The 15,127-nt window shown below is 42.5% G+C and overlaps 1 protein-coding gene across 1 annotated transcript in view; it reads right to left on the bottom strand.

The window, feature by feature from the left end:
• Window positions 1–15,127, bottom strand: part of LOC142353163 (uncharacterized) — a 116,676-nt gene that overhangs the window by 27,483 nt on the left and 74,066 nt on the right. Inside the window, exon 3 of the mRNA XM_075405375.1 lies at window positions 181–407. Coding sequence (XP_075261490.1) covers window positions 181–407 — 227 coding nt within the window. The remainder of the gene's footprint in view (window positions 1–180; window positions 408–15,127) is intronic.

Genomic DNA, 15,127 nt, shown 5'->3' with positions numbered 1-15,127 from the left:
GTAAGGTCTTCCGTCAGTTTTGTTAAATAACGATTTAACGTACCGACGGTTTTCTTATGTTTGAAATCGAGAATTTATCTGAATTACGGTTAGCCTTCGTGTACCCACGTCACTTAAGATTATTGTCCAAAGGACGAGGGTTTAAAATAGAAGAGAGAAAATTGAAGAGAGAAAACAAACTGATTATATCTCTGTATAACTCTGGGTGGAGCCGACTGCGAACGTCCAAAATTGAACTTTTGCTCTATTTGGTCCAGTTTATGGTTGTAATCAGTCAAAGTGTCCAGACTCTGTTTGAGCAGCGGTTCCAGTCTTCTTGCTTCTGGCTGAGATTTCACAATGAAGTCGTTCAGTGCCAGCAATTCTTTTTTAATTCGACCACGAACATAGTCCCAATGGTCTTTAACCTTTGAATATTCTTTAATATTATTTTTAGTGAGAAAATTGTAGTGTTTCTATTATAGGCCGCCATGAAAATATAGCTCCACATTGTGGTAAATTTAGAGGATTTATGTCATATGTTAACCAAGCACGAGGGGCAGGGGTTGGTTGTCAGTTCATAATCGACCCATTTCAGCCAATGCCAATCACTCAAATTTTCCTCACAGAAGAAGATGAAAAAAAACTATAATGAAAATTGCTGACAAAGCTTGTCGCCTCGAAAAGACTTGTATATTTCTTCAAAGATTGTGACATGCAGTTTGCTGTTAACTGCAATTCACAGCCGATTAAGGCAGCGCCAGCGCTAGTCAAATAAGACGTTATTCCGTGCCTAATAACATTTATAAACTGAAAGCATGTGGAAACACATGCGGATTGAGAAACAATGAAGGTCAACAATAACAAAAATATTTGATAGACAGAAATCGGGTTGATCTCATAATTCAAAAAGTATAAATTATAAAAAATATAAAACTAAAACTTCCTAAAATGGAGTCTATGAGAATTTGAAATCATAACATTTTTATAGAGTGCAAGTTATAAGATATCAAAATTTTTCAGTGAAAAAACAAGTGCAAAAGATATGCTTAAAAGTGGAAAAAGAATTGGAAATGTTGATTTTAGATTGCAACATTTATGGTATAGCTGTTAAATACAGACTATCGTGGCAAAGGCTATAAATTCAAGATATAAGCTATCTCTCAACAACAACTGTATGTCGAAACGTCAAGGCAAAAAGCATCGTTTAAATGGCCCGGCAAATCTAGCTATATTTGCTAGCAGGTTTTTTGTCTGAGCTCAGATTGGTCACCGATACGTTTTCGAAACATAAAAATGTTAAGCCTAAAAAGAGCGCAATCGATTTAGTATATTAGTAGGCTTAACGAAAATTATGTTACACGAACTTTTTCTGAGCTTTCTATGCATATTAGATGTTAAATGGTTAAGAAATTATGACGTAATACTTTTCTCGCAGCTTTATTTAAATAGCGCATTGTTCATTTAGTTTACTCGGTAACATCCTCCGGCCTGGAAGAAAATGTTGGGAGGATCGGTACAAGCTTAACGAGCGGGCGGACGAGCGATCCGGATGACGTGCGTAAGACGGCGGAGCGGGCGACGCTGTCGGAGCCGAACCGAAGTTCTTCAATCCGAGCAGTGGGATAGTAACCCCTAGCGTTGCTTTCTTCAACGATCCAAACTAAATCACCAACATTGAGGTGACGCTCGGCAGGCGTCTGCCACTTAGATCTACGGTTCAGTGCAGGTACATACTCCTTAAGCCAACGTGCCCAAATTGCATTGGCGTAGGACTGTGCACGGGCGTACCGCTTACGATGATCGAACTCGACGACGCCAACGATAGACGGAATTCTGTTTGCTTGGTTACCGAGTAGGAAATGGTTAGGTGTTATTGCGCCTAGGTCGGACGGGTCGGCGCTTACGGGCGTTAAGGGACGTGAGTTTAGTGCGTATTCGACCAGACAAAAAGTAGTGTTCAACACCTCATCTGTGAGGCGACGCGTACCGACGATAGTGTACAGTACTCTTTTAAAACTTCGAACTGGCCTCTCCCAGATGCCACCTTGGTGTGGCGCACTGGGTGGATTGAACCTCCACTTAATGCCCTTATGTGCAAGTTCGGTGGCAATGTTAAGCGTATTCCATTTTTCCACACATTCACGGAGCTCTTTCTCCGCTCCAATGAAGTTCGTACCATTATCCGACCAAATCATAGCAGGAGTACCCCGACGGGAGACGAACCGCTCCACTCCCATTACACAAGAACTAGTGTCCATGGACGGGACAACTTCAACATGGACAGCACGAGTAGTGAGACAAGTGAAGAGAAATCCCCACCTCTTCTCGGTAGTACGACGAACTGTGACAGAGAATGGGCCGAAGTAATCAACCCCGGTGTTGGTAAAGGGAGGAGACTGGTATGCGAGTCTCTCCTTTGGGAGGTCTGCCATGATAGGTTGAATGATTGCTGCACGGAACTTTCTACACAAGACGCAGTTTGATTTGATGGAACGCAGCGTGGAACGTAGTTTAAGGATGGCATGACGTTCCTGTACCTTTGACCGTAAGTAATCAATGCCCTGATGGTGGTTCTTCAAATGAGTATGCCGCAGAAACAATTTAACAAAAGTATGACGCGCATCCAGCACGATAGGATGCTTAGTGTCAAAGTCAATTTCCACTAGCCGTCGGAGTCGACCAGAAGAACGGATGAGACCATGGGGCCCAATAAACGGAGTAAACTGAGCGATGCGGCTGCTCTTCTTAACGGATTTGTTGTCAAGAAGATCTTTTCTTTCAGTATTAAAGGACTCTCCCTGAACCAAGTACTGGGGATGACGCTCGGCTTCTTCAAGCTCAACAGGGTCGGCTATGCTGCCGTCTACGGTACGGTAACTTTCATGAGATGGTAAAAGACGGAGCACATATGCGGTGACACGAAGTAATTTTTGATAAGAACTGAACTTATCAAACGGGATTAGATTAAAGCTTTGTTCCTTAGGCGGCTTGGTTACGGATGCGGCTAGAGATGAGATGGAGTCATCATCTTGTTCCTTGGTTACAACGCCGAATTTGATGTTATCAGCGACGTCAGTATTTGGCACAAAAGGGAATTGCTTAGTTCTTAAGAAGTCAGGACCCCTCACCCAGCTACTTGATTGCAAAACTTCAGCGGACATGCCACGCGTGCCAGCATCTGCCGGATTATCACAAGTGGCAACGTGGTTCCATTGGTCAACGCTGGTGTTCTCCAGGATTTCACTAACACGATTTGCAATGAAGATGGGGTGTTTGTTTGTTGAGTTTATCCACTGCAAGACGATGGTACTATCTGTCCACATAAAGACTTTATCCACAGTAACCGTTAATGCTCGACAGATTTCCCTTTTTAAACGGGCAGCGAGGAGAGCGGCTTGTAATTCCAACTTAGGAACTGTCATTACCTTCATATGTGCAACACGGGCCTCGCCCAAGACAAACGCCAGCTCTGTTTTAATCTCCCCGGAGTTGCAAGTTACTTGAGCCCTAAGAAAACCTACTGCACTGAATACGTCTTGCGAGCTATCACCAAACATGTGGAGTTCAAGATGTTGGAATGGTCCTGAAAAGTAACTTCTCGGTATAGTGATCTCAGCTAACCGCGGCAGTTCAATACACCAGGCAAGGAATCTATCAACTGTGTCCTTAGGTAACTCGTCATCCCAACTTTGTCCATTGACACGCCAAATGTCTTTCAAGATTAACCGAGCACCAGCAGTGAAAGGTGCGACAAGACCAATTGGGTCGTAGACCTTTGACACAAGACTTAAGACCAAGTGCTGTGTTAAACTTTTCGTGATGGTGCTGTTAGTGCCCCTACTCACAACCAGAGTATCGTTGTTGTGATCCCACTTAAGACCAAGCACTTGCATTGATTCCTCCTTTGATGAAACGATGACTTTCGGTTCAGTGGATTGAGCAGACCCATCAATTCGGTCAGCCAGATCTGGTACATTGCTTACAATTTTGGTAAGCTTGAACCCACCTAGATGGAGAAGATGTACCAATTCCTTCGACCTAATGAGGGAACTCTCGGGGGATTCCACTGAGTCCAAGTAATCGTCCATGTAGAAGTTCTCAAGGACGGCTTTCGCAGCTTCTGGGTACTCCTTAGCATTATCGCGTGCCGTGCGCTGAAGTGCGTAGTTGGCGCAGGTGGGCGAATCTTTTGCCCCAAAGATGTGGCGCGTATACTGGTGTACCACAACATTTGATGTGGGGTCCTCCCGCCATAAAAAGCGCAATGATGGTTGATCACATGGCAACACTCCAAATTGGAGGAAAATTCCCTCAATGTCGGCGGATACGGCAAATGGATGTTGTCTGAACCGTAGGAGTACATAGATTAGGTTTTGCAGTAGGTCAGGTCCGGTGAGTAATGACTTATTAAGATATGCGCCATGTAATTTTGCTGCTCCGTTTAGTACCCTACGAACCTTGCCTGGCTTGTTCGGGTTAACAACCGCATGGTGTGGTAGGTACCACTCTCGTTCCGAGCGACTTTCCACCTTATGAGCATCTTTGACCCTTACTACGTAGCCTTTGTCTAGGTCCTCTTTGATGGTATTCGAGTACTTTTCCCTTAAAGTCTGGTCTTTCGTAAGCCGCTTTTCCAAAGATTTCAATTGAAGCAGCGCTGAGAAGTAATTGTTGGGCAGTTCGATGTTATCTTCAGCCCATAGCATTCCTACATCGTACCTTTTTCCATTATGCACGGTGGTGTTTTCAAAAATTTCATGCGCACGCGCATCCGAGGCGGATCGTGGGTCTACTTGCTTAAGTGCGCCGTACGACTCCATGTCGTACCAAGATTTTACCTGACTAGCGAGTTCAAAATCCTGCTCCATATTAGCTTTGAAACAAGTCGAGACTAAACCTGAAGACGACGGTAGAGGGCCGCTTAGAACCCAACCTATGGGCAAGCGAACAGCGAAGGGCGAGGACTTCTCGTCGGCAGCGAAGTACTCTAACGGGCGGATGGCATGATACACATCCTGTCCAAGTATCATCTCAATGCTTCCATAGCAATATGTAACTGGGTCTAGAACTGCTAGGTGCGGGTATGTTTCCTGAAGTGCTTTAACGTTGATGACATCGGCGCCTACATTCAAATCTTCCTTTACGTAGGGGCTGACTTTAAAGGGTTCAAATGCTTGGTTGTCGCGTGGTGCTACAATTAGTTCAACTAGCTTAGTGTCTACAACCTCCTCGGTATTTATACCCTTGACTGTTAGTTTTAATGCTGTACCGTGCAAACCAAGTCTCTTTGCAGGATCATTGGACACCCAAGAGTTGCTGCAAGCGGTATCACACAAAACTAAAGCCGTGGTATCTTTACCGGAGGAGCTCTTCAACTGTAACTCAGTCACCTGAAGGAGGCCTTTCACACTACTCACAGATGACAAAGTAGTGGTCTTACTCGATGATTGGACACTAGGAAGTTTACTTTGATTTGCGCCAGCATTAGAATTACTGTTGTTGTTGTTTGAAGGGGATTTTGATGGATAAACCCTCTCAGCTCCATGGAGAAGTGTATTATGGGAGCTGTTACATCCGTCTTTCCTGCATTTCCTGGGATTTGGGCATTGCCTAAACATAAGCTTTTCTCTCAAACATGAGAAACACAGTTTTGCTTCCGCCACTACCCTTGCTCGCTGACTGGGAGACTTTTCTTTAAATACTCTACACTCCCAGATGCGATGGTTACCTTTACACACAATGCAGCGAGGGGTTGCAGGCGTTGCCGATGTTGAGGCTGCTCTTTGAGTGCCCTTAGTTTGTGTATTAGCAGCAAAAGTTCTTGAGGCAACTTTGGTCTTTACTACTGAGTTGGTGTTATCCTCAGTTCTTGCTTTCGATGAAGTTTGTTTCATTAAATCATGTGCCTCGGCCTTCTCCTTCAACCACTCGTTGAAGTCAAGGAGTGTTGGCTTAACCCAATGTTTCTTCACTGTGAAGAGTGACCAAGACTCTTTTAGATTGGGCGGCAATTTTTGCACAGCCGTGTTAAGAAGTGAGGCGCTCTTAAGGTCTGCGTCATATGAAAGTGATTTAAAGTGTTTTTAAATATGTTAACTTGACATCATCAGTCAAGGACTGTGCGTCTATGGCGCTTTTAAATTGTCCGAACCATTCGTGCCACTGCAGTGGATCACCATTGTACTGTGACAATTTCCACTCGGGCAGTGGATCGTTCTTCTTACAAGTAATTGCCTCCGCCAACTGCTTTATCAAATCCACAGAGTCCAAAGAAGGAGCCGAAGGTGTGGGATGCGGCGGGCCACCCCAACACAACGGGTTCGGAACGGTAGCTCCATACGTTGGCGGAATGATCGGAGTGACAAAGGTGGGGGGGCGGTACCTGTGGAAGAACTAAATGGATTCGCTTGCATGAAGTCTGATGTTACGTGATTTTGAGCGCCTGCTGCTGCTTGTACTTGAGAGGAGCGGAGCGATGTAGTGATATGAGGGTTGATTAACGGGGCCGGTTGTGCGGTGTATAAATTTGCAGGTGTACGTACAAGTGGTACTGCATTAGATGGGACTGCTGCCGGAAAACGCCAGACATTTGGGTCTGGAGGAGCAGGAGGTGCGTGGGTTATAGGGACAAAATTTTGGGGCTGAAAACTCTTTTGTGGGGGTGGTGGATGAATTAGTTGAGGTACAAAAATGTTTGCGGAGGAAATGATTGGTGCAGGCGGAGAATGGGGTAACAGATTGACATTATTCGCCACGGGGTTAGTGGCGTGTAGTGGGAGTGCTTGTGGCGGCAGAGGAGGAAAACGGAATGCTGGTGGGATTAACGGGAAATGCGGTGGTGCGGGGTTTAGAACGGGGGATGGGGGGGCTAGTACATTTATGTGTGCTTGTTGCGGGTTAAGTGCTAGCGGAGCATTAACGAGTGTGTTTAAAGGTGGTGAACGCGGAGGGCTGACTAAATTCAATTGTCCCGGCATGCTCGACCTGCGAGGGAATTGATGATCCAACTGTAAAGCATCGAAGTGCATTGTTGCTTGAGACAGTTGTCGGGCTGTGTTTGGGGCGTTTAGTTGAGTTGGCATACCAAAGTTTACTGGTGATGGAGGCGTATATTGAGGCTGTTGCTGTTCTTGCATGATGTTGTTTGCATTATGTGCTTCATTGGTTACATTGGTTCTACTAATTGGTTCATGGATAGGGAGGTTGATGTTGGCCTCAACTTGACCATGTGTATTGAGATTGAAGTGTGAGTTTGGAAGGTGAGCTGAAGAAGGTCGTTGGACAATTGCTTGGTTGGATTGGGCGATGGAACCAGAAAAGTGCAAACTCGGTTCGTTTGCAACATCTGCCCTGTTCCCGGCCGGTGACGAATTAACCCAATCTTGAACAAGTTTCTTGCTCTTGACTGAACTTCTTTCCGTAAAGAGCCCACTCATTTTGCCCGTACCGGACCCGTCTGCTGATGATTTTGTCATCAACTCAATTTCCTCAAGGGCTGCAGCAGCTACTTCCTTGCGATGATCCTCCTCAAGCTGCTCAATTTCCAATTCCCGCAATTTCGTTTGTTTTTCAATTTCAAGACGCTGTCTAGCAATGCGAAGCTTTGCCTCATGTTGTTTCTCAAGTTCCTCCCTTTTTAGTTTCGATAGTTCTAAGTCTCGTTAACGCTGACTTGATCTTTTTGAGGAAGTCATATGTGAACTTGATTTTGAATGGTGAGAGGTGTACCGCTCTGCTGTCTCTTTGTCATGGACCGAATTGATATACCCTCGAGCAGCAGCAATGAACTCATCAGTTTTCTTTGTTACAGTCTCTAACCATTTTTCAAGGTTCTTACAGGCAGCATCTGGATTTTCAGTCTTTTGTGCCAGATCAAAGAGCTCTTCATTTTTATCAACTACTCTAATAAAAGCGTCTTTGCACTTCACAAACAGACGTTCGAACTTAACTTTCCTGTCTTGCTTATCAACAGCATTGTTAATTTCACCATAGATGTTATTAAGTTCAGCCTCTAATTTTGCCCTCGCACTATAAAGTTTGTTGAGTTTGTCCTGCAAAGTTGTCATGATCTTAAGAAAAACAGGAACCACAAGTTTAATTTGGTACTAATATAAAGTACACACACATGCAACAGCACAACACAAATGGGTTATAACGAACCCTAGTGTGACGGTTTGCCTAGCAAACCGCCAAAGAGCAAAGATGTTCGTCGAGTACAATAGTACCCGGCAAAAAGAGAAAGAACGGTGCGCAGGAAGCGCGAAACGGGACAGGACGGGAGACGGGACGGATGAGAAGAGACGCCGAAAGAGTAACGCACGACTCAACGGGAAACCGGACGGACAAACGGGAGCGTCGGGCGAATGGCGCGCGACGAAACGGGAAAACGGCACGGGCGGGGCAGAAACGTCGGGCGGATGGCGCGCGACAAAACGGGAAAACGGCACGGGCGGGGCGGAAACGTCGGGCGGATGGCGCGCGACGAAACGGGAAAACGGCACGGGCGGGGCGGAAACCTCGGGCGGATGGCGCGCGACGAAACGGGAAAACGGCACGGGCGGGGCGGAAACCTCGGGCGGATGGCGCGCGACGAAACGGGAAAACGGCACGGGCGGGGCGGAAACCACAAGCGAGGAGGCGGGAAGATCGATGCTAGCAGACCACAGCAACAAACTCAACCAAACAAGCTAGCCGTAACTCCAGAATAAACTTAAGTCACACCCTAGAAAGAAGGAGAGGAGCTACTGCCAGGTAAACTAGCACAAAACATTATGGGGCTTTATCAACGGCATCAAAACCTGAAACAATTTACGGCAACGATGTAGTATAACCAAAAGTCGAAAAGGTCAGGAAATTTACTAGCCGTAACTCCAGAACAAACTTAAGTCACACCCTAGCAAACCACCCTACCCAGACAACAAAAAGGCATACTACGAAAATTAATAAAGCTACAACAAATTGCTAGCAAACAAGTGTGGTGAAAGTCACGAAACAAACCAGCCGTAACTCTAGAATGAACTTAAGTCACACTCTAGCAAGGAACGAGACTAAACAACAAACCAGCATACTAGCAGAAAGAAATTTTACTACAGCAAAAATTCAACATACTACATCATACAACAAATAAACGGGGGTAGAAGGAAACAAAGTGACACGGAAACAAAAGGACGGAAGCGGAAAATGAAACCAGATAACCTGCGGAAAACGGACGGTAGTGAAAAACTCGAAGAATGGGGAGAGCGAAACGTTTAGTAAAGCGCTATCGGAAAGAACCAACCACAAACTAACCCGTAACTCGTGAGTTAACTAAGTCACACCGCCAGTCAGCGGGTAGACTCCCACAACAGCGCAAAACTAAGTGACATTCAGGTTATCAAAGGCTTGTGTGAGTTCCGCCTCCTCGAACGCATGACGGGTGCGAAGCGTTTTACGACGGCGCTTTGAAAGTTTCTTCGGTCGGGAGCGTGTTATCAAGGACCGGAGGTTGTTCATATGAGCTAAGACTATAGTGAGTGTTTTCAGCTCAAGCGCAGGCCTTTGGTGTAATGCTCTGTACTCTTTAAGTAAACTAAGATCTTTCTGTTTACGTTTAGACACAATGTCTTTCACTAAATGGATGGTAACGAGAGTACTACGCTTGAGCTGATTGTAAATATCAGGAGTTCCCTCTCTGGGGCAATACACTATAGCTTCTATGCGCTCCTGATACTTTTCAAGCACTTCAATAAGGTGCGAAGGTGTTAAAGGCTTATTGTTGTTATTGCGATGACAGGACAATGAATTGTTCACCACATCATGCCATATAACTAGCCTCTTTTTATCACGGAAGAAGTGACTCAATTGAAATTGCGCGGTTTTTCGGACTTTCAAAGCGTTAGGATTAAAACTCAGACCCGGTAATGCGTAAATTCCTTTTTTATAATGGTCTTGTAACGCTTGAGGCAAAGTTTTTATGGCGTGATGCAGTGAACTTGCAGCTAATATGAAAACCATATAATGTTTTTACAACATAACTGAAGTGAGCTTTGCTCAAACTCCGAACCCTGATGTTAATGCACAATTTTCACGACTTACCAAGAATAAGCGCTTTTTGTGAAAAAAAATCAGATATCTGATTCTTTTTTTTTCTTTTCAAAATTTGAAAATTTTGACCAAACTCTAAATTCTACCTCTACCCGTTTTTATTCAAATGTTCGATTTGCAATTTATTGACGCTCTAAATGAAGTATTGCAAAATTTTCTCAATTTTCGTCAATTTTTTCAAGTTTTTTTTTGCTACGCTTTTAAGTAAAGAACTGTAAAAAAAACCGCAATTTGATTATTTCTAGATTTTGACAAAATTTTGTCAAAATTATTGTTTTTCAAAAAAAAAATTGTGAGGGGTATGTTATCGGATGACCGTTATTCAAAAAATCAGCCTTCTGGGGCAATGGAGGGTACTAGATTTGCTGGTTTAATAAATTTATAGCGTCAAATGAAAATTAAGTTGAAGTTTGGGTAAGTCTTACAAGTTTTTTGTATACTTGTTGGGACCTCAAATTTTTGTCGGCCAATCCATCAACAGTTGAAATGTTGGTTTCCCAATCTCTGATGTTGTACTCCGTCACCTGTAGCACACCGCTAGCTCAGTTGCCGCCTGAGCCGTCTTACGTCTTTGAAAGTTTTTGTATCTGATGTATTTTTGTGGGTCCCAAGTGCAATTGATATTGTCTTCATGGCTGTCGTTGAATTCCGTTCAAGGTCACTTGTAGGGCGTTGATAACTCTCACTGCCCAAATTGGAAGCTACATATGCCGAAACACTATGAACTGTTATGTTATTTGCTAACTGAATTGCGTAATCTGGTGAAGTGTTGGGTAACAATGTGTCTGCTGTGCGGTCGCGACTAAAGTTTCTGTATCAAGAATTGTAGCCCCACTAAAGGTCGAATTATTTCCGCTAGTTGAATTCTCGACGAATGCATGGTGAAACTCGTTCCGGTTCAACAGGGTTTGTTGTTGATGTGATGGGAATAATCCGCTGGCATAGGTTTCGTTTGGGATGGGCGACTGGCCTAGAACAGTTAGATCCAGTCGTTGTGTCGCTGGTGATGATTTCACTGCCACCTCTAACGTGTTTCACCCGGCCGATGTTGTGTAGGATATCCCTCCAGATTGCGGGTGGTGGGGTAGTTGGACGCAATTTCACTATCACCTGATACCGAAGAGTACGGCACCAAAAATATAGCTGTTAAATACAGACTATCGTGGCAAAGGCTATAAATTCAAGATATAAGCTATCTCTCAACAACAACTGTATGTCGAAACGTCAAGGCAAAAAGCATCGTTTAAATGGCCCGGCAAATCTAGCTATATTTGCTAGCAGGTTTTTTGTCTGAGCTCAGATTGGTCACCGATACGATTTCGAAACATAAAAATGTTAAGCCTAAAAAGAGCGCAATCGATTTAGTATATTAGTAGGCTTAACGAAAATTATGTTACACGAAATTTTTCTGAGCTTTCTATGCATATTAGATGTTAAATGGTTAAGAAATTATGACGTAATACTTTTCTCGCTGCTTTATTTAAATAGCGCATTGTTCATTTAGTTTACTCGGTAACATATGGAAAAATGGCAGTAAAACCTCATATATTTTCATTATTTTTCAAGTGGAAACTAAGAGCTGAAAATTACAACATGTTTTTGAAATCTCATATTCTCCAGTTAAATGAACTAAGAGCCTGAGACCCCTGTTGTTCGAATTTTTCTGTGGAAAAGTCGTAGTTATGAAACTGAAGCCCAAACCTATGAAAAACTTTTGTGGCTCAGTTAAAGTTGCCATAAATTTTTTAAACTAACTTTTATAATTAAAAACAGAATCAACAGAAACAACAAATTAGAAAAAGTAATCAGAAAAAAAGTGCTGACAGCATCATGTTAACTAACATTTTTTTTCTGAAATGCAATTGCCATTCTTTGCTGATTGGCTTCCTTTTTTATTATTATTTTTCTACATACTCGTTGAAGAAATCAATACAGACGAAAATCTGCTTTTAGTTGAGCTTTTTTTGTGTGTTGTGTTTTTCAAGTCTAAGATGATGAAAAAACCGGAAACCTATAAGGAGACTTTTTCCCCAATGTTCAGACAACAATCACTTTACGTCTCCTGCTTTTGTAATGATTCAGTACCCATCAGTCTCCTGATTTGTAATAAAAATTTGCTTACCTTGTTAAATCAAAAAACGCGCGTAAAGACGAAAAACAATTTTAAATTATAAACGTTGTTTTTCATGCTCATTTTAGGAAACAGTTTCATCATATTGTCAGACTGGAAATTGGAGGCATATCAAGTTCATATAAAAAAAGTAATTCGAAGAACTATGGAGTTTTCAATTTCTGTCAGCATTTGCCTTCTACTGTCCCGTGCCATTCTTCTACCAGAAAAAATTCAGAAACAAAAACATTTATTTTTGTAGGAACAGTTATTTAGTTTGTAGATTTTTCAACTATTTTTTCTACTTTATCGAATATCTTGTCAATTCTTTCAATTAATCGTTCATTATTGGGTGACATTTTGAAGAGATGGTGTTTTTCAAAAAAGTCTGCAAAGTATACGTGCTTGGCAATAACACGATGACATCCCTAGTTGAGAAATCTTTGGTTCTGAAACCCAAGAAAGCATCGGTATCGCCAACTTTTTCTAGTCAACAACGATAAATTTCTTATGGTTTTCATGGTCGGTATCGTTGTTGTTGTTCGTTGTTTAACATAACGGAGATTCGGTATCGTTTTCTGGAAGTAAGAGGGAGTCGGGGTTGTCGTTGTTGTTCATTATATAATATACGAGTTTCGGTATCGCAGTTTTTAAACGTAAGAGATTCGGATCTATTCTGTTTCGGCGCCCCTCCCGAGCTTAGTGAGCATAAATCTTTTATGACCCCCCAGACGCACGTGCTTTTTTTACATAGTAACTTGCTATATAACCTATATTTTTTAACGGGGGTCATAAAAACACTGGAGGGCCGAAACAGAATAGATCCGAGATTCTGTATTGTTTTTTTTTCAGCGCATCGGAATAAAGCTATCGCTGTTTTTTAAACGTGGTACACATTGAAGTTGTTGTCGTTTAAACGTAAGAAATCTTTAGCATCGCCGTTTTTATACGTGAGACAGATTCGGTATCGTCATTGTTTAAACGCGAGAAAGCACCAGAATCGAGATATGTTTACTCTCCCGTACCGAACTCCAAGTAATAATCAGTACTGGGCAATTGTAAATGCAAGTCTCCCATGTAATAAAATTTGCTCGCTTTCTCGATTGAAATTTGCATCTTTCAAGCGTACTTTAACAGCGCAAAAGACAAAACTTCAACAGTCACGGTGGCGCAGTAAGAAGGACAAACACCTAAGTACATGGAGAGCGTGGGTTGGATCCCCCTACGGAACTTTATTTTCGCACTTGTATTAAGACGTACCAAGTCTGACAAGTCTTTAATGTGTTATGATCTTAGCTCTGAATCAGTACTGATATCTAGACTTGGAATTAGACTTGCCCAGTACTGATATTGACTTGGCGTTAAGTACGGGCTGGTAATGTTCTGATCACATTACCTTTCCAAGCTAACAAAAGTGTGATCAGAAATCACTTGGTCTGGGGATGGTCTTGTCAAAAGGGATTTTGAAGGCACTATATTTCGATCAGATGGTCTTTTCAGCGCAAAATAGTCTCATTATACCCCCGCAAAGAATTATAGCACCCATTATGGTATAATTACTAACATTTGGGGTAGGGGCACAGGCCATCTGACCACAAAGCTGTGGGGTTATAATGGGAAAAGGGACTATTTTTCCGTTTTTGCCCACCCCCAGCTTAGTGGGTGCATATTATTTGCTACCCCCGGAGACACGTGTGTGTGGGGGGGGGGGGCATAATGTACTGGTGGCACAAATGGAAAAGATCCTTTTTTTTGTAACATTACCAAGACATATTTGAGCTCCACTATTCCCTGTAGCCATTCAAATAATATAACCCAACAGTGCTATGACACTGGGTAAAGCTATATAATATGTACGTGAATCCGATTTTGCTCAGTATTTCGTATAACAAAACTTCTCTTCCTCTTATTTTCAACGAGGCTATTTCTAAAATTTTTGACATTTATTCTGTTTTGCCGCCCCAGTGTTTTTAACGCCCCCAGGTAAAAATCATATGCTGCTTTGTAGCACATAGGCCTGAGGGGCGTAAAAATATAAGCCAACTAAGCGGGCGGCAAACAGAGTAGACGCATGATTTTCATTTTTTCCCTTAATCCATTATATTCAAACATTATGTTGCCAAACGTACATTTTGAGTAAGCACATTTTGCCTGTGAATTTCAGCATTGACCACTCCCCTTGTTTTATAATTATGCTTTCTAGCTATTTGCGGACATCAGTGACAGAAAGGAAAAATAGTTCGTATATGCTCAAAATTGGGAATATTGGTCATTATATCCGCGATCGCAGAATTTTACGACAAGCCAGAATCAGCAACGGATCTCTGTCTCTATAATCCAGGAATTTATGTCACTAACATCCGCGCTAAAGTAACTACATTCCGTGGATGACGATACCCCTGCTCACAAATTGCGGACATTGATGACATAAAAAGTGAAATTTCGAGATCATTGAAGGAATTTTGTATAGATTATCCTCGTTTTTGTCACTGTTGTTCAAATTTCTTCCACGCAGTATGTGGTGACAAACACGTCTTCACTCAAGTTCGCAAACGCAAAAAAGCCTGATATGAAGGATTGGCTATGTAATGAACTGCTCTTAATGATTTACTATGTAATGGCAAGTGTTCTGTGACAGGGTATTGCCTAAGATACAGGGGTGCATAATATCCGGGGGGGGGGGGGCAATGCAAAAGATCAAAAGATCCGCGTCTTTTTACAAAGACCACTTATGTTTCTTAGTAACCATTAAAGAACCATATTTTGTTCTCATTATCCTATAAAGAGCCACACATGGTTCTTCAAATCCATAAAAAGATCAAATCTGATTCTTATATATATATATATATATATATATATATATATATATATATATGTATATCATTGTAAGATCATGCTAAGAAATGTTGGATCTTTTCCGTTTGTGCGCTCCAGTTTTGTGGGCGCACATTA

This window comes from Convolutriloba macropyga, chromosome 14, assembly GCF_964194025.1.
Source record: "Convolutriloba macropyga chromosome 14, txConMacr16.3, whole genome shotgun sequence".
NCBI lineage: Eukaryota > Metazoa > Xenacoelomorpha > Acoela > Convolutidae > Convolutriloba > Convolutriloba macropyga.
This window is presented reverse-complemented; position numbering and strand designations above follow the sequence as displayed.